Source organism: Pelophylax lessonae, assembly GCF_965119305.1.
Source record: "Pelophylax lessonae genome assembly, chromosome: 4".
Lineage (NCBI taxonomy): Eukaryota > Metazoa > Chordata > Amphibia > Anura > Ranidae > Pelophylax > Pelophylax lessonae.
Genome location: NC_138771.1, coordinates 300,469,667 through 300,487,865, shown reverse-complemented (window position 1 = coordinate 300,487,865; position 18,199 = coordinate 300,469,667). Strand labels below are relative to the sequence as shown.

The following is an 18,199-nucleotide window of genomic DNA, read 5'->3' as shown; positions in this document are numbered from 1 at the left end:
TATTGGGGGGGGGGGCTGTACACAAAGGTTTTTTTTTTTACCTTCAAGCATAGAATAGAAAGTTAAAAAAAACTTCAGCCTTTACAACCACTTTAATGATTTAGGGAGAGTTAGAGGGAAGGGGTAGGATAGAGGTTCTATTTTGCCCAGAGTTGGCCTTTAATTTTGCTGCTTTTGAACATTTACCAGTCAACTGTGTGACCCTCTCACTGCAAAACAGCCACCTGTCAGAACCCTAGTGCTAGTGCTTGCAGCTTTGTTATATGTTTAGAAAGGGACTTATTTTGTTTTTTTATAATACTTTTTCAAAGCAAGTCATTTTTTTATTTGCTGAAGCTAAAGCAGGGTTTCACAACCAGGGTTCCTCCTGAGGTTGCTAGGGGTTCCTTGAGCAATGGACAATTTCTGCCTCTCCGTTAAGTTCCCAATGACACCATTGTTCATTTTAGCTATCTGTAAGGGGTTAATTCTTCCCAATAATGACAAGAGTAAGGAGCATTCTTCCCACTGACTGTCACACTAATGTGTCATGAGTTGTAGATTTTTATTTTTAGCAGAGGTTCCCTGAGACCAGAAAATTATTTCAAGGGTTCCTCTGTGTTGAAAATGTTGAAAGAGGCTGAGCTAAAACATCATCCTCTGCAAAATTATTATTTTAACTTCTGAAAGTTGATGTTCTTTCTTAAACCTTCCAATATATAGTGCTACATAGCATGAGAATATATACTGACTTAGCAGAGATTGGTCAGGCAGCAGTAAGTACGTGTACATGATTAGGAAAGAAAAAAAGTAATTGAAAGCTTTGCAGGTGCACTTTTGATTTAAAAAAAAAATAAAAATAAAAAATTGTAGCTTTGTGAGGAGCCTACAAATTCATTTTTTTCAAATTTTTATTTTTATATATGTATTATATTTATTTATTTATTACACATTAGGTACCTAAATGATTTTTATGAACTTGAGTTACGTCCAGGAAGTGGAGTGGTTGGCTGGAATATTCCACAGACCAAAGGAATTTCTCCATGTCCGCGAGAGTCCCATTCAGCTGTCATATACAGCAGAAAGGATAATCGGAAACCTAAGCTTTACATCTTTGGAGGAATGTCCGGATGTCGTCTCGGCGACCTGTGGGAGCTCGATATTGGTGAGCTTTGAAACATTTTCTATTCAAATATTTTTTTTCATATACAGGAAAATGCCTCCAGGAAGTGACCTTGCTGGAGTTCAATGTACAAGTCTAGAGTCTTCAAATTAACTTCACCTAAAGAAGAAAAGGCTTCAGAAAAAAAACTACATTTTTAGATGTAAGCATGTAATTGAATAGCTCTCCAGCTAGGTTTTTATTAGGTGGCCTTTGCTAAACCAGAGCACCTATCTGTGGATAATTGTATTTCTTTTTTTAGTTACTGGGTCTCAACAGTGGTAGACGTAAATTTCCCACAGATGCATTCTAGAAAATAGGAGCATGTAGCTCAGTCGGTTCATAGCCGGAGGAGCACAAGAGAGGGCAGTCTTGATAAGGCTGGCCATACATTGTACAATTTTCCTTTAGATTTACCAAAACCATATAATATGAGGTCAAACCTAAACATTTTCAATTTGTAAGCCGTCAGACAGGCCGTTGCACTACATAGTTGAAAGCAAATCTAAAGGAAATTGAATATGAATATTGTATAATGTATGGCCAGCCTTTAGTGTTTTGTCTTCCTCTTCCTCCCTTTTTTAGCTTTCAGCTTAACATATAGGCCTCATTCACAGTAGTAATCCTGCATTTAGCTTTTCTAAAGCCAGCCATAGAGAGTTCGATTCTCGGCCAGTTTAGCAGGGACCTGCCAAGATTCCAAACATATATGAGCAAGCTTAATGTACCCAAGTTAATCGATTGATCAACTTTGGTACAAACAGCCTCTCAGACATTTCATGCGCTTTATTGCTAGTGGCCATAGCCGCTAGCAATGATCACTGTGTGTTCACCCGGCCGGGACGGCTTTCCCTGTAGGGAGATCACAATAGCTCCATGTGAGGGATACCCCCATCAACACTTGACTGTGTTAACAGGGGAATCAAGATTTTTCTTTCCTGCAACCATGAAGAGAATCGCTTCATCTATAGCCAGCTTGGGTGCAGGAGAAGTCATCTGAGAATTGGGAACAACTTTTATTCCTCCCAGATCACTTTTCCTGAGTTTAGGTGTTATTGCTTTAAAGCAGGTTTAGGTGTGCTTAGAAATATTCACACTTCCTGACCTGCGTTTAGCCAAATCTAGAGTGTCTAGTCAAATCCTGGTTGCACAGAATTTTATTTTCGCTAAACTGACCGCACTTAAATGTAGGTAAATGCACCTTAAAAATCATTACATGCATTTATATGCTTGTAGAAATGTCCTACAATGCAGGTTTGACAGTGCCATGGTGAGTGAGCGCTAACATAGTAACAGAAAGTAGCATTTTACTGCACTCCACACACAACTAGGTAAATAAGGCTACATAATTGCAATTTTTGTTTTCTTTTTTTACATTTTATCTTTAATTTTGTTTTTATAGAAACTATGACCTGGAATAGTCCAGAAGCTAGAGGGGTATCACCTTTACCTAGAAGCCTGCACACAGCTAATGTGATAGGGAATAGGTATGTCCCTTTAATAATATATATATATATAATTTTCTTTAATGAAATTATACATAAATGGCATATGACCATGGTATAAATACATATTCATACATCTACAATATGGCCTAAAGTATGTGGGTAGCCTTCATATTATGGAGTCGAGATGCACAAAGCGAGGTTTTATAAGGACATATTTTTTTATTTGCTAAAGCTGGGGAGTGCAAAATCTCACGTCTGCATAGAAACCAATCTGCTTCCAGGTTTTATTTCCAAAGCTTAATTGAACAAGCTGGGGTTGGAAGCTGATTGGTTTCTATGCAGACGTGAGCCTGATTTTTGCACTTCCCAGCTACACAGAGCCTTGACCTCAACCCTATTGAGCATCCTTCAAATGAACTGGAACACCAACAGCAAGCAAGCCTGTTTTGTCTTCTAACATCAGTACCTGACCGTGCAAATGTGTCTTTGACAGAATGGGTGCAAATTCCCACGGACATTGAAGATCTTCTGGAAAGCTTCTCTGGAAGAGTAGAGGCTTTAAAGGAGATGGTGGTGGGGGCATGGCAACTCCATATTAATCCCATGTTTTTGGAATAGAATCTCTAACCAGTTTATATGTGTGATGGTCCAAGGTCCACATATGTTTGGCTCTATACTGTGCATACCCACACATATTTTGTCTGGGTGACTCTTAAAGCAGAACCACACTCAATAATTTAACTGTTTGCCAAAACCGCCACTACCAAGGCATGTTATGAATGATAAATGTCATGCCGTGAATGATACACTTGCTTGGCACCGCTGCCATTTAGAGAACTCCTTGTGCATTCTCTGAATGGACAGTTGTCTTGTGTGTTCCCACTCCACCTCCCTCTCGATTTCCTTTTTGCCTCCTTGTCCACTTTACTGCAGCTAACATTCATTCCACCCTGGACACCTTTTGCAGAACACTTCTACTGATTTTAGCTGCAGTTGGAGCCAGTGCACTTAATCACTTGCAGGGATGCAGGCAAGCTGTGGCCTGAGGCTTGGCTCAGAGCGGCATCTCATGCCTCCGAGTGTTCACCTGCACCCCTTTTAGAGTATATCCCTCTCCCACCCTACCCCTTCCCCATTCAAAAATAATTCTTTCCTCAACCAAAGAGCATTCCTTCCCACCCACCTTACCATCCCATTCACCTCACAACTCATTCCTCCCCACTCAGGGTGCGTCCCACTCTGCCCACCTTAACCCCTATTCAGAGCACACTACTCACTGGCCACCTTAGCCTTCGCTTATAGGGCATTTCCCCGATCCCATTAGCCCTTGTTCAAAGTACATCTTTCCCCAGTAACCTCCCTTTTCTCCCTGGTCTCATCTCACTTTGGTCACATTGTTCCTCAACCCTTTCAGTGTATCTGCTCTGCCACTCAGCTCTATTCTTCCTATTCTGAAGCAGGCACACTTTGAGCTAGCTATTGTTTGGTAATAATTCAAAATGGAGATTATGCAGGTTAAATAAGGTTATGTAACTTGAAAAGAGAAGCAAAGAACTGTTTGCCTAATTTCATTGCAACTTTGTATCTTTTGTATTGTGTTTTTGTCTTTTGTTGCTCAATATCTTTAAATTTTGATCTGGTTTCCTTTGGAATAATCTGTTTGATGGAAAAACATAGGATAGTTCTTGTGAAAAGTGTTATTTCTTTCTATCCTAATGCATAGTTTGATTTGTTTTAGAATGTATATATTTGGTGGCTGGGTTCCACAAAGTGAAAATGGTGACAGCTCGTCTACTCAAGAGACTCAATGGAAGTGCACTAACTCTTTTTCCTACTTGGATCTTGGTGTGTATAAATTATTTTCATATAGTTATTGGTAGCTAGATACAGTGTACAGCATGGTTTTATGTTTTTATAATTGCAAGTTGATTTTTATTTTACTATATGTGTCTCCCTTTTGTTGAGCAGACTCCATGGAGTGGACCACATTAATGGAAGACAGCTCAGAAGAGAAAGTTAACTGGCCAAGACCCAGAGCAGGACACTGCGCAGTCACAGTTGGAAAACGCCTGCACATTTGGAGTGGAAGGGATGGTTACAAAAAGGCATGGAATTACCAAGTGTGTTGCAAAGACCTTTGGTACATTGATACAGGTAGGACACACCAGACTGATAAAGGTTATCTTGTAACAATGTACTTTAAAGTCCTGGATCCAAGCACTTTTATGTATCTCTTCTTTTTTTATTTAGAGAAGCCGTCTGCATCCTCACAAGTTCAGCTAATACTGGCTACCACAAACTCCTTTCATGTAAAATGGGATGAACTGCCAACTGTTGAAAGGTATCTTCTGCAGCTAAGCCCTGAATTACCAGTGTCTTCATGTGCTGGAAAACCTGCCCACCTCAGTGAACTTTCAACACAGAGTTCTTGTATTTCGCCATACGCGGCTCCATTGCACTTACTTCAGAGTGGACTTTCATGCCCACAAAATGTGGAAGAAAGTAAGTTACTGTCTGAGAAAGCTGTTTTAATAACATGTAAAAAGTAGTACTTCCCTTGCTTCAAAGGATAGGTTAAGCTCTAGCAACATGTTACACATTGCACCCATATTTGAGATGTAACATGTTGCTATGTAGCCCCCCCCCCCCCCCCCCCTTTCACCACCTGAGGCCCTCCCCTACAAGTCCCATCTGCCACTGCAGCAGACTGCTTGTAGTTCTCAATGAACTACAAGAGCACTGACCAGCGCCATCCTACTTCATTGACATTTCCTGCAGCTGAGTAACTGTCTGCCCATATGATGGTATGGGCAGAAAGCTGTAAGAAGTGTCTGCACGAGCCTGACATTGCACTCCTGATCCACTGATTGCAGGTGCAGTTCTTTGCCAGTTGCTGTGTGTAAAACAAAAAAGTACATAAATTTAATTTTCCCCCTTATTTTACATGAGTACTGCTGAAAATGTATAGATAAGTGGATGGTAGATTTGTTGCAGAATACTCTTTCAGAATCCTGAAATATAATGGAGAAAGCCATAATTTTGACATTTTCAAGATACAGAGTCAGAGGCTTACAAAAATGGAATATTTTGCAGCTTACTGGTCCTTGCTTGTATGTGGTGGCTGCATTTGTTTTCTGTTTTTTTTTTTTTTTTTTTTTTTTTTTTTTCTTTTCAAGCTTCTCCCTTTAATTCACCTGGTATTTATGCAGATAAAAACTTCTGTGCCTTTGTGGCTACACTCCCCTCTGCAGTGTATTGATGGAGTCAGTCATTGTTGTCACACTGGCTAGCCTCTAGCCTTTGAACACGTTTGCCTTTCGTTAATCTCCATTATTGAAAAGATTGATGGGACTAATCGTTTACAGAAGAAAGATAACATTGTTTTTGCTGTTTTTTTTAGCTCACAGAAAATGACAAGGGCATTGCATTTTTGGCAAGATCAACTGATATATCGTAAAGTAGAACTATAAGGCAAAACTTTTTTCCCCATTTTTGGATGGAGTAAGGGAGGGTTATAACCCATGTAAGGTTTATTTTGGCCATCTTTGTCCCATTGAGGAGATATACCTTCACTTCCTGTCCCATAGCCAAACAGGAAGTGAGAGGAAATCCCTGCTAATTAAGGGCACCTCTTGGGGATCCCCAGGTCACTAGAACTAGTGCCCCCATTTGAAGATTCCCCTCTATTGTTTTTCTGGGGACAACCCAAAATTTGGGATTTTCTTTTAATTTCAATGATAATGTTAAACAAGGCAAATAAGGTGAATCTCCCTAATGGGGGCACAGGCTGCAATAAAAATTTTTCAGATGCTCTAATCTCTCTCCACTCTCTGTCTCTAAAACTAAAACAAAAACAAAAAACCTTTTGCCTTTTTAGTTGTTTTTTAATACAGTATAGGACACCGTAATTGATTCTTAGACCGTGGGTTATGCTTCTACTTTTAGGTGATAGGACGCTATCGAAAGCTTTGTTGGCACCACTGCTTAGTGAATCCATATAACCCCGCTCACTCCGTGAGGCTCCACTTTTTAGTTAGTATCTTTAGGTGATGAACCGCTTCTCCCATGGTGAGATTTTTATTTTTTCACCAGTTTTACCTTCTATCAAGGAAAGATTGTTTATTGACTTATGACTCGTTAGTTGTTTGCAGATTGGTTTCCCCAATGTACATTTTGGGAATTTTAAAACAGCAGGGCCGGTGTTCCGTGAAAAAACCATACCCGTGAGAAAACCATACCCTCGTTACTTCCGGTTCCGCTACGGAGGGTATGGATTTCTCACGGTAGTTAAACTTGCGGCGGGTACATTAAAACACTTCGGGTGCAACATAAATCATGTCCTCTCCTATCGCTGTAACATCCCTCATCTCCGGTAATAAATATAAAAGCGGATCACGGAGCCGCGATCGCCGTCACATTTACGTCTCATACACCCGCCGCCGCTTTTATATTTATTACCGGAGATGAGGGAAGTTACAGCGATAGGAGAGGACATGATTTATGTTGCACCCGAAGTGTTTTAATGTACCCGCCGCAAGTATAACATTAGAGACAGTGCCGTGATAAATTCATGCCCACCGAGCATGCGCACTTCTCAAATTCTTTCTTCTTCAATCACGTATCCGGGGCTCTGAGCATGCGCACTACTGCGCTGCTCAGCTGTTTCAGACCGGAAGTGACGAGGGTATGGTTTCTTCACGGGGTATGGTTTTTTAACGTTACACCGGCCTGTAATTTTTACTTTGGACATGTGGTGCAACATGGGAGTTAGTCACCGGGCCCTATATACAGTTGCATCCCATAAAATTAGAATATCATAAAAGTTAATTTTTTTTTTTTTTAGTAATTCAATTCAAAAAGTGACACTCATATATTTTATATAGATGCTTTCTAAACAGAGTAATATATTTCAAGCATTTTATTCTTTTAATTTTGATGATTATGGCTTACAGCTTATGAAAACCTAAAATTCAGTCTCTTAGAAAATTAAAATATTACATAAGACCAATAAAAAAAAAAAATGTAATACAGAAATATTGGCTTACTGAAAAGTATGTCCATGTACAGTATAGTATGCACTCGAAATCTTGGTCAGGGCTCCTTTTGCATGAATTGCTGCATCAATGAGGCGTGGCATGGAGGCGATCAGCCTGTGGCACTGTTGAGGTGTTATGGAGGCCCACGTTGCTTTAATAGTGTCTTTCAGCTCATTTGCATTATTGGGCCTGGTGTCTCTCTCATCTTCCTCGTGAAAATACCACACAGATTCTCTATGGGGTTTTGGTCAGGTGAGTTTGCTGAGCAATCAAGCCCAGTGATACCATGGGGGGGGGGGGGGGGGGGGGTGGGAGGAGGAGGGACCACAAAAGAGGACACCCTTAACATATGGACATGTATATCCAGTACCACATCCTATTAGAGAAGTTGCAAAAAAAAGAACCTATAAGCTAAATCAAGGACTTTTAACAGTACCAATTGATAAAGAAAAATGTCAAAGATTTATTTATACAAAATTTAAAGTCATAAGGACATATCATAACACAATTCCATGTACAAGGTTACATTTATACTTCATAATGTGAAAAATGGATCATCAATTCTTATTGGATCAAGTGATGAATATCTTTCTGGTACTTGGGACGCAGTTGCATTTCACTGGTCAAAGCCCACTTCCTCAGGAAAGCAAATTACAGTCAAGCTCTCAGTATATGTAAACATTGGTATAAACAATGTCAAACATCATTCATCCTACGTCCAGCTGTTGCCAACTCCCTTATTTGATGGGGCAGTCCAAAAGGGGCCTCATCCGTAGGTCATCTAGGATTAAGTCGCCAACATACGTCTTTGCCCCCCCCCCCCCTCCTATGTCAGCATGAGGATGTGATCCTCTCATCCTCGCGCTGACAGAGGAAGGGGACACAAAACCGCTCATTGTTCCCCCCCCCCCCCCCTCCCCCCATATCACCAGCTGACTTACCATACCACCCTGGGATGACACCGACCACCCTACATAGACTTTTTATATTCGATAACTAACCACAAAGACGTATGTTACCCCTTTGAGGGTTTGCCCACTGTGATGGGCAAAGCCTGGACCCTGGTGGGGAGTAGTGATATGGACAAGGTAAGACAGGGTTTACATTTACATGCTAGTTCTGTGCTTCGCTGTGTCTTGTTGGATCATTACTTGGATTTGTAGTAAACACCATGTCCTCTCTTTCTTGGGCTTCATTGCCTTCTGTGTTATTCTCACTATTCATGTCCCTCCCTGAATGCATGTCAAACAATTTGATTTACCATATGAGAAGTGGGGTGAGAGCTGTCATCCTACCTGCAGTGGCTATGCCTACCTGCAGTGTCTTCCCTTGGGAAATAAATGCAAGGATGTGAAGTCACCGGCACTCCAAATAGATGTTTCTCATGTTTATTGTGAACATAGCATCACATAAGGCATAGGAAAAAGTAGTTTCTTATGTCTTTTTGATGCTGTCTTTACAATAAACATGTGAAATACTTCTATTTGGTAACTTTGCATCTTTGCATTTGATCCTGGCATATTATTTATTGCTTGCACTTCAAGCACCCAATATCACAAGGTCCAGTACTGTGGGGAGTGTAGTTTCTATTGGGACTTCCCTTGGAAATTGACCACTTTTCTCTTACCTTACAGGGTAGTTCCTTCATGGGGCACCTCCCTCTTCCACCTGGCTGGGTGGTTATTTTGGGGGGGGGGTTTTGTTTTCTTTTTCTAGAGCAGGCCATACATGGATCTTAATTCAGGCAGTTCAGCAGGGACCAGCCAAATTTTGATCCATACATGGGCACCCTGGTTGTACAGAAGTCAATCTACCGATCGACTGCTGTACAACCAGCCTGTCTGATAAATGCTGCTCTATCAGCACAACTTGTTATACCCAGCAGCGCTGACTAGTCCCTGCTCTCATAACACAGTTGCTCGGTGGGGAGGACTCCCCTATCCACATTGAGTGTGTAGATGGGGAAATCGGGGCATCCCTTTTATTTTTTTTCTCTTTCAGCCTGCTGGTTGAAAAAAAAAAGAAGCATCGATGGGCTGCCCAGGGCATCTACCCTCATGGAATGAGCCCCCTATGTCGGTTTTCTTGGGCTTTTCACAGCATCTAGCATCTGTTGTGTTTTTTTTTTTTTCTCACAAAGTTGCATGGCCACCACTTTTGCCTTTTTTGTTCAAGGTTTCAAAACTGTTTTGTTTTTTAAACCAGGTGGCTGTTTGAGCATCTGTTGACATGTGCTTCTGTGGTCAACTGTGTGTTTGGGTCTATTGACTGACTGACCTTGTTTTTTTTCTTGCAGCATGTCGCTGCTCTTTTGACTATTTTGTTGTCCACCTCTTGAACTATTGTTTGGGGACATAATATGATGTAAGAATCCCTGCGTTCTTTACTAAATGATTATAAGTGGAATTTTATTGTACTTGTTAATTCCATATCTTAGAGTAACAGTACATGACACGGCTCCCTTCATTCTTTCTCTTGCTAAAGAAAAACTGGAGCCTCATGGAATAGGAGGAGGTATATGGATACCTTGTGGGGCATTCCCAGCAAAGCTTTTGCCAGGATACAATCACTTGAAGATAGTGGCATATAACCAGACTTGTATAAAGTACTCGAAATTTCTACTTGAGTAAAAGTACAAGTGCTCGATCAAAAAATTACTTGAGTAGAAGTGGAAGTGCTCGCAGAAAAAGTTACTTAAGTAGAAGTACTAAAGTATTCAACATTTTTTTTACTTAAGTATTGCAAGTAGTTTTTTCAAAAAATTTGCTACTTAAGTACTAAAAGTAAAAAGTACCAGTAGTTTTGAAAAAAAATTTCTACTCAAGTACTGAAAGTAGAAGTACAAGTACTGTGTTAAAGAAAGAAGTCAAAAGTATGAACATCATATTGTTTTTATTATTTCAAATGATTTATTCAAATGATTAACCTGTGTTTGTTAGTAGTTTCTTGATGCACTTTAAGCGCTGTAGCACCATTTATTTGTTTGTTTCATATTTTCTTTTTATTGGAAAGATTTGGTATAGCAGCTTTTATTATACACAGCCTTTATTTTCGTATGCGCTGATTTACAAATGACATTATACACATTTTTTGAGCTTTATGAAACCTGCCATCTACTGTTCTGGCAGTGGTAATTTTTTTAAAAGTAATGAGTAACTATGCAGCACAAAAAAAAAATACTTGAGTAGAAGTATCGAAATCATCGAAAAAATGTAGTGAAGTAAAAGTAGAAGTAGGAGAAAAAAATTCTACTCTAGGAAAGTACAGATACCGCATTTCGGTACTTAAGTACAGTACTTAAGTAGTTCTACTTCGTTACTATACATCTCTGCATATAACCCATGGTCTAATAATACATTTCAAAATTCCTCTTTTTCTGTAATTACCGAAAATGTTCCTTTAAAAAAAAAAAGAAGAAAAAAGAAATTAAACCTAATGCAACCACCACATCGAAGGACTGCAGTTTATTACATTATTGTTTTGGGTTTAGATACACTTTAAGATAAATGTAGTAATCTGCCTGCTGTGTTTAAAATTATTTTTTAAAGTTTTACATTTAGCTATTTTATTTTCTGTTTTGAATCTAATAGGGAAGGGTTAAACCTCCTGTCTGCTTGGTGGTTTGTTTTTTTGTTGTTTTTTTCATATTGATGGCAGCTGAAAAAGTTTGGACTTCCTGTCTCTCTTGGTGGCAATGTTCACCAGTACACCTACCTAGTGGGGACACATAAAAATAAAAATCTCTCTACTGTATCCACAAAAATACTTTGGCTATACAAGCACTTTAACCCTTTTGCTGCCACCAACATGACTATTATTTCGGAGGCAGCACTAGCATATACACATAGTTACATAGTAGATGAGGTTGAATAAAGACTATAGTCCATCCAGTTCAACCTGTGTAGGTGTGTGTAGCTGTAATCGTCTTGCATAGCCCTGAATGTTCTGATCCTTGAGATGTACGTCTAAGAGTCTTTTGAAAGCCACCATACTTCCCGCAGAAACCACCTCTTGTGGTAGAGAATTCCACAATCTTGTAGCCCTCACAGTAAAGAACCCCCCACGTTGCCTGAGGGTTAAAACGCTTCTCCTCTAATCGCAATGTATGCCCTCGAGTACTCATGCAATCCCTTCGACTGAACAGCTTTTTTTCTAAGCTGAGATCCCCATTGAGATATTTGTAAATTGCTATCATGTCCCCCCTCAGGCGTCTCTTCTCCAGGGAGAATAAATCAAGCGATTGCAGACGCTCTTCATAATTATGGTCCTCCAATCCCCTAATCAGTTTAGTTGCCCTTCTCTGGACTCTCTCCAGCTCCAACACATCCCTCCTGAGGACTGGCGACCAGAACTGGACAGAATACTCCAGATGCGGTCGGACCAGAGTTTTATAAAGTGGAAGGATTATAGTCTTATCTCTGGAATACATCCCTTTCTTTATGCATGCTAATATTCTGTTGGCTTTGGCAGCTGCCGCTTGACATTGCATGCTATTGCCTAATCTATCATCAACCAAGACTCCCAGATCTTTCTCCATTTTTGATTCCCCCAAGGGTTCCCCTCCTAACGTGTATTGTGTTTTTAGTCCCCTAGTGCAAAACCTTACACTTCTCCACATTAAACCTCATTTGCCATGTGATTGCCCACTCCGTTATTTTGTCCAGGTCATTCTGTAGGATATCTGCTTCATGCTGTGAAGTTATTGCCCTGGCCAATTTTGTGTCATCTGCAAAAACTGATATCAAACTACTGACCCCGACCTACTTCCAACCATTATAAAAGCTGGGAGTTTGATTAAATGTTTACATTTAGATGCCATATAGAAGTGATTCGGTGTATATAAAGCTACTCGGTTACTTACATAGAAACATAGAATGTGTCGGCAGATAAGAACCATTTGGCCCATCTAGTCTGCCCAATATATCTGAATCCTATGAATAGTCCCTGGCCCTATCTTATATGAAGGATAGCCTTATGCCTATCCCATGCATGCTTAAACTCCTTCACTGTATTTGCAGCTACCACTTCTGCAGGAAGGTTATTCCATGCATCCACTACTCTCTCAGTAAAGTAATACTTCCTCATATTACTTTTAAACCATTGCCCCTCTAATTTAAAACTGTGTCCTCTTGTGGTACTTCTATACACTTTTATAACGCTACACCTTTTTTGGTTGCAAATTGTAGATTTCTTATCGAGACCCTGTCAGTAATACAACACTGAATGGTTGTTATGGGTTGATCATGCAAAGCTGTCATTGAGAGTTTTTGGCTGCCCCTTCCTCCCTGTGTCACACAAATCTCCAGAGGATTTCAGTTTAATTATGTGGGTGGATTTTTATACAGTGCCTTGAAAAAGTATTCATACCCCTTGAAAATGTCCACATTTTGTCATGGTACAACCAGAAATGTAAATGTATTTTATGTGATAGACCAGCACAAAGTAGCACATAATTGTGAAGTGGAAGGAAAATGATAAATGGTTTTCAATTTTTTTTACAAATATCTGAAAAGTATGGGGTGCATTTTGTATTCAGCCCCCTTTACTGTGATACCCCTAACTAAAATCTAGTGGTACCAATTGCCTTCAGCAGTCACCTAATTAGTAAATGGAGTCTACCTGTGTATAATTTAATCTCAGTATAAATACAATTGTTCTGTGACACCTTCAGAGGTGCGTTGGTGAATAAACTGCATCATGAAGGCCAAGGGACACACAAGACAGGTTAGTGATTAACCACTTGCCAACCGCTCACTGAGCTGGTACTGCGGCAAAGTGGCTCGTTATCGTCTGGTGACGTAGACCTACATCACCAGACTCTCCCCTCTCTCAGCGGCACGCGCTCCTGCTGTATTCAGACACGGCGGGAGTCGGGCCAGGGGAGGAGAGGCGGTGATCACCGCCTCTCTTCCCCCGATCGTCGGGGGTCCAGTGAGGAAATCCGCCCAATTGTTTAGGAGTGTGTCTATGGGAATGTTTGACCATTCTTCCAGAAGCACAATTGTGTGGTCAGGCACTGATGTTGGACAAGAAGGCCTGACTCGCAGTCTCCACTCTAATTCATCCCAAAGGTGTTCTATCTGGTTGAGATCAGGACTCTGTGCAGGCCAGTCAAGTTTCTCCACCCCACACTCGCTCATCCATGTCTTTATGGGCCGACTCCATATTGAACCCTAGGGACTAAGACTAGGATGCCATAAAAGTTCATGTGCGTGTAAAGGCAGACATCCCAATACTTTTGGTAATATAGTGTATAATATAGTGTATATGTGATGTGTGTATACAGAAATAAAAGTGCTAATAGTTTATTTTTTTTAGACCTTAACAAAATGGAAACTGAAGAGAAATCCAAATCAAATCAATATTTGGTGTGACCACCTTTTGCCTTCAAAACAGCATCAGTTCTTCTTCTAGGTACACTTGCACACAGTTTTTGAAGGAATTTGGCAGGTAGGTTGTGCCTAACATCTTGGAGAACTAACCACAGATCTTTTGTGGATGTGGGATGCCTAAAATCCTTTTGTCTCTTCATGTAATACCAGACAGACTCAGTTATGTTGAGATCAGGGCTCTGTTGCGGCCAATCCATAACTTCCAGGACTCCTTGTTCTTTACGCTGAAAATAGTCCTTAATAAAGTTGACTGTGTGTTTGGGGTTGCCCTGCTACAGAATACATTTGGAACCAATCACACTCCTCCCTGATATAACACTATGGATAAGTATCTGCCTATTTCTCTGCATTGAGAACCCCATTGATCCTGACCAAATCTTCAACTCTATTTGCAGGAATGCAGCCCCAAATATGCAAGGAGCCTCCACCATGCTTCACTGTTGCCGGCAGAAACTCCATTATTGTACCACTCTGCAGCCCTTTGGGGGAACAAACTGCCTCCTGCTACAGCCAGATATTTTGTCAGTCCAGAGCACCTGCTGCCCATAGAGGAGACTGAAGGGTCCGATCAGGTTCGCCTGAAAAACTGACAGGTGGACCTGATCCGACACCCAGTGTGAAAGGGGCCTTCGGCTCCATGGCATGACAGGGAGAGAATGAAAAATAATAAAAGAATTTTCAGGAAAAAAAAATAATAATAAAAAACAGTTTTTCATCTTTGTGAGGTTGTAAATGGAACTGAGGCCGTTCCAACCAGCTGCCTCACATTCCCTGTCCACTCATCTGTAAAGATGGCTCCAGATCAAGCCCACAACACCTTCAAACTCTTCTCTTTGGCAAGAGATGGGCGGGCAGTGAGAGCAGGCAGGGAAAACCCTCAGCACTGCCAGTGATTATTTGTTGCAGCTCTGGCCACCACAAGAGGGCGCTAGTTCCCCATTGTAAGCTTCTCGTTCCAGCAGGCCGCAAAGCCGCAGCATCTTGAGTCCGCACGCCCGTGGGCGGGGGCTGCATGGGGAGAGGACACCTGCCTGGGGGTAGCCCAGACGCCAGGCCGTTAGTTCTAGTCACCAATGCGACCTGGCGCCTTGGGTTTGTTGAGCGCTGCTCTAATACATAGTCTGGTTAAAAATAGACCGAAGTCTGTAGTTCAACCAATAAAAGGGGGGAAAAAAAAGATACACTCCTTTACCTACAGTTGATCAAGAGGAAAGCAATTCTACAAAATCCCTGACTTTTTGCAAGTGTACAAATAGTGCAAGCGTGAGAATTGGTGCTGGTTTGAACCCAAAGGATAGTCGCACCAAATATTGATTTGATTTAAATTCTTCTTCTGTTCGGCCACTTTGGCATTTTGTAAATTGAAAACAAACAATTTATTAATATATATTTTTAAAGGCATTCTTGCATTTCTTCTCATCTGCCTAAAACTTTTGCACAGTACTGTGTAGGTGTGTATATATAATATATACACTGTTATTGCTCAACTTCTGAGAGTATTTCTAAAATGTCCTTGCTAGCTCAATTGGCCTCATGCTTGAGAGTGCCAGATCTTCCTGACTTGACATTTCAGTTGGACACATCAGTGTACTGCAGTATGGCTTAAAGTGCTACTAAACCCTCAACCGTAAAATCAGTCTATATATGCATTAAATCATGCTGGTTATACTCTCTGTGGAACCTAAGGGGTTATTCCTCTGCATTGTGTATAAATGCGGTTTGATCCTGTCTTCTCAGATCCTCCTTTCACTGTCTCCAAACAATAACCTGATATTTACAGAGCCAGGGGATGGGCTGCACATGCTCAGTTTGATGTGTATTGCTAGATTTTTTTATTTTTTTTTTCTTGCGAGCGTGCATGTGATCAGCACTGTTCAGACAAAGGATCAGGGGAGAATGAAAACTCCTACAAACTTTGCTAGAAACTGAGACAAGTCTGCTATATACTGCTGACGAGAGAAGGTATTTATCTGTTTTATATTTACTAAAATAATTGCATTTCCATGTGCTGTGGGTGACCAGATATAGTGAATACAGGTTCTGGGTTTAGTAACACTTTAAGTCAACCCACTTCACGGCTTATGGCTGCTATATTGTATATAGACTCATGAGACCATATGTTTTACATGTAATTTAATGTTTATAAAAGTGACCATATCCCTGCTAATATTATAGATGCAGATAGCCAAGTATCTCCTGCCAGCTGCATATTTCCTCCTGAACATAAAGTAGACACTTCTCACCAGAATAGCAGTAGTGGACCAGTAACCCAGGTAAGTGGCTGATACATTTTTAATATTTTACACGTATTAGGCCATATCTTTATCGGTGCCGTGCCACTAATTTGGCTTTGTGCCAATGTTTGTATATATGGGGTCCAATAAAATAGAATATATGTACAAAAAAAAATTAACCTGTTCAAATGTTACGAAGTATGCTTTTTTTTGTTTTTTATATTTTTCAACGGTGCCAATAAAATGAATCCAGGGTAGAATACATAGAAATAATTAATATAAATACCTCATTTTAATTTTTTTTTTGCACTGCGGTCATGTGACGCTGTTTGCCTACTCCACACCACACTGTTCAATAGGTGGGCCGAGCCAGTAGTGAACTCCTCAGTCTGCAGACTTCACAAACTGAGAGCTGCCCTGCAAGCCTCTATTCTGTGTCATGTTAAGCGGCTCTCAGTATAAAGCATCAATTCTGTGGCTCCACCCTGCAGTAACGTCAGCACATGTGGGTGAATAGCAGGGAAGAAGGGGAAGATACTGCCATAGAAATAGTTGAAACCTTCCCATAAGACTATGAACAAAGCCATGTGGTAGCAGCTTGAGGAGAAAAATTAGGAAGTGAGAAGCCTCCTAAAAGACAGACTGTGGAGCAATGCGCATTGTGAGTGGCAATGCAGTACATAGAGGTTCAACTGCTATTTTGTTGCCACTGAGGAGAGGGGATGTCCATGAAAAAGATAGGATCAACTAGGTATTTAAAACAAGTAAAACTAAACATTAAATTGGTTGTAAACCTCCGACATGAAAAATGAACAAAGCATATATCTCTTTAGGCCCGTTTCACACTTGTCTGATTTTTTTCCACGACTTTGCTGCGATTTTGGATGGACTTGAAGCAATGCTAATACTGAAAATCATGGGGTACGACTTGTCATGTGACCTTGCAGTCCTAAGTCGCAGGACAAGTTGCACAAGTGTTAAAGGGGTCTTCGTGTGTACTTGTCCCAATCCAGAGCATTCTGTGTAGTTTCTCTCTGCTGCCTTGTTCCTCTGTTATCTACATGAATCTCACTTCTGACCAGTTTTTGTGACAGCCTGTGATTGACCGCTATATATATATATATATATATATATATATATATATATATATATATATATATATATATATATATATATATATATATATATAATAATTATTTATTTATTTATTTTTTTCTTTTGGTGGTAATTAATCACCCCTGGGTTACTGCTAAACAAAAGAAGAAAAAAAACTAAGTAATTTTTCCATCTTCACTAATGTGCGCTGATCACTGATAGTGATCAATGATAATCCTCAGTGCCCTGATTATCATTGTAAATGTCCCCTGTTACAGAAAAGCTGGTTATCCGCTTTCCTTTCCTCAGTGACAGCGTTGAGGAAAGAAAATGCCGATAACCGACATTTGTTTAAATGTGATCAGCTGGAATTGGACACCGCTGATCCCATGGTAAAGAGCCAATGTTGTTGGCTCTTTACCTTGATCGGTGATGCCCTGTGTCCTGGGGAAACAACTCCCCACCGATCCAGGGGGCACGCATACATGGAAAAAATAGGACGTCATATGACATCCTCCTAGAACAAGAACGGTCCCTTCCTGACGTCGTTGTACAAATGTGCAGGGCAAAAAAAACGGTTAATGACACTTTAAGCACTTTTACACTTATTAACAAATATTTCCTTTTGTGTGATGGCATTTCTTTTGTCACTGAACTAGAATTCCACATCCAGTTGTTTAGTAAAGTCCACTGCTACTGACCATGCTGTTATTGGAATGAAGATAACCTTAACAGAGAAACAAGCACTTTCCAGTGGAACTGTAGAATTAAATGGCAAATTACAAGACTCGTCTGGGCCTAACACAGCAGGTGAGAATAATGTATTGGTATGTTCTAAGTGCAAACATTAGTC

At 40.4% G+C, this 18,199-nt stretch overlaps 1 protein-coding gene across 1 annotated transcript in view; it reads left to right on the top strand.

Moving 5' to 3' along the window:
* HCFC2 (host cell factor C2) overlaps positions 1-18,199 on the top strand; it is a 44,806-nt gene that overhangs the window by 10,109 nt on the left and 16,498 nt on the right. Inside the window, exons 4-10 of the mRNA XM_082256497.1 lie at positions 936-1,144; positions 2,544-2,628; positions 4,328-4,434; positions 4,558-4,743; positions 4,840-5,091; positions 16,193-16,290; positions 18,006-18,156. Of these exons, the coding sequence (XP_082112623.1) occupies positions 936-1,144; positions 2,544-2,628; positions 4,328-4,434; positions 4,558-4,743; positions 4,840-5,091; positions 16,193-16,290; positions 18,006-18,156 (1,088 nt within the window). The remainder of the gene's footprint in view (positions 1-935; positions 1,145-2,543; positions 2,629-4,327; positions 4,435-4,557; positions 4,744-4,839; positions 5,092-16,192; positions 16,291-18,005; positions 18,157-18,199) is intronic.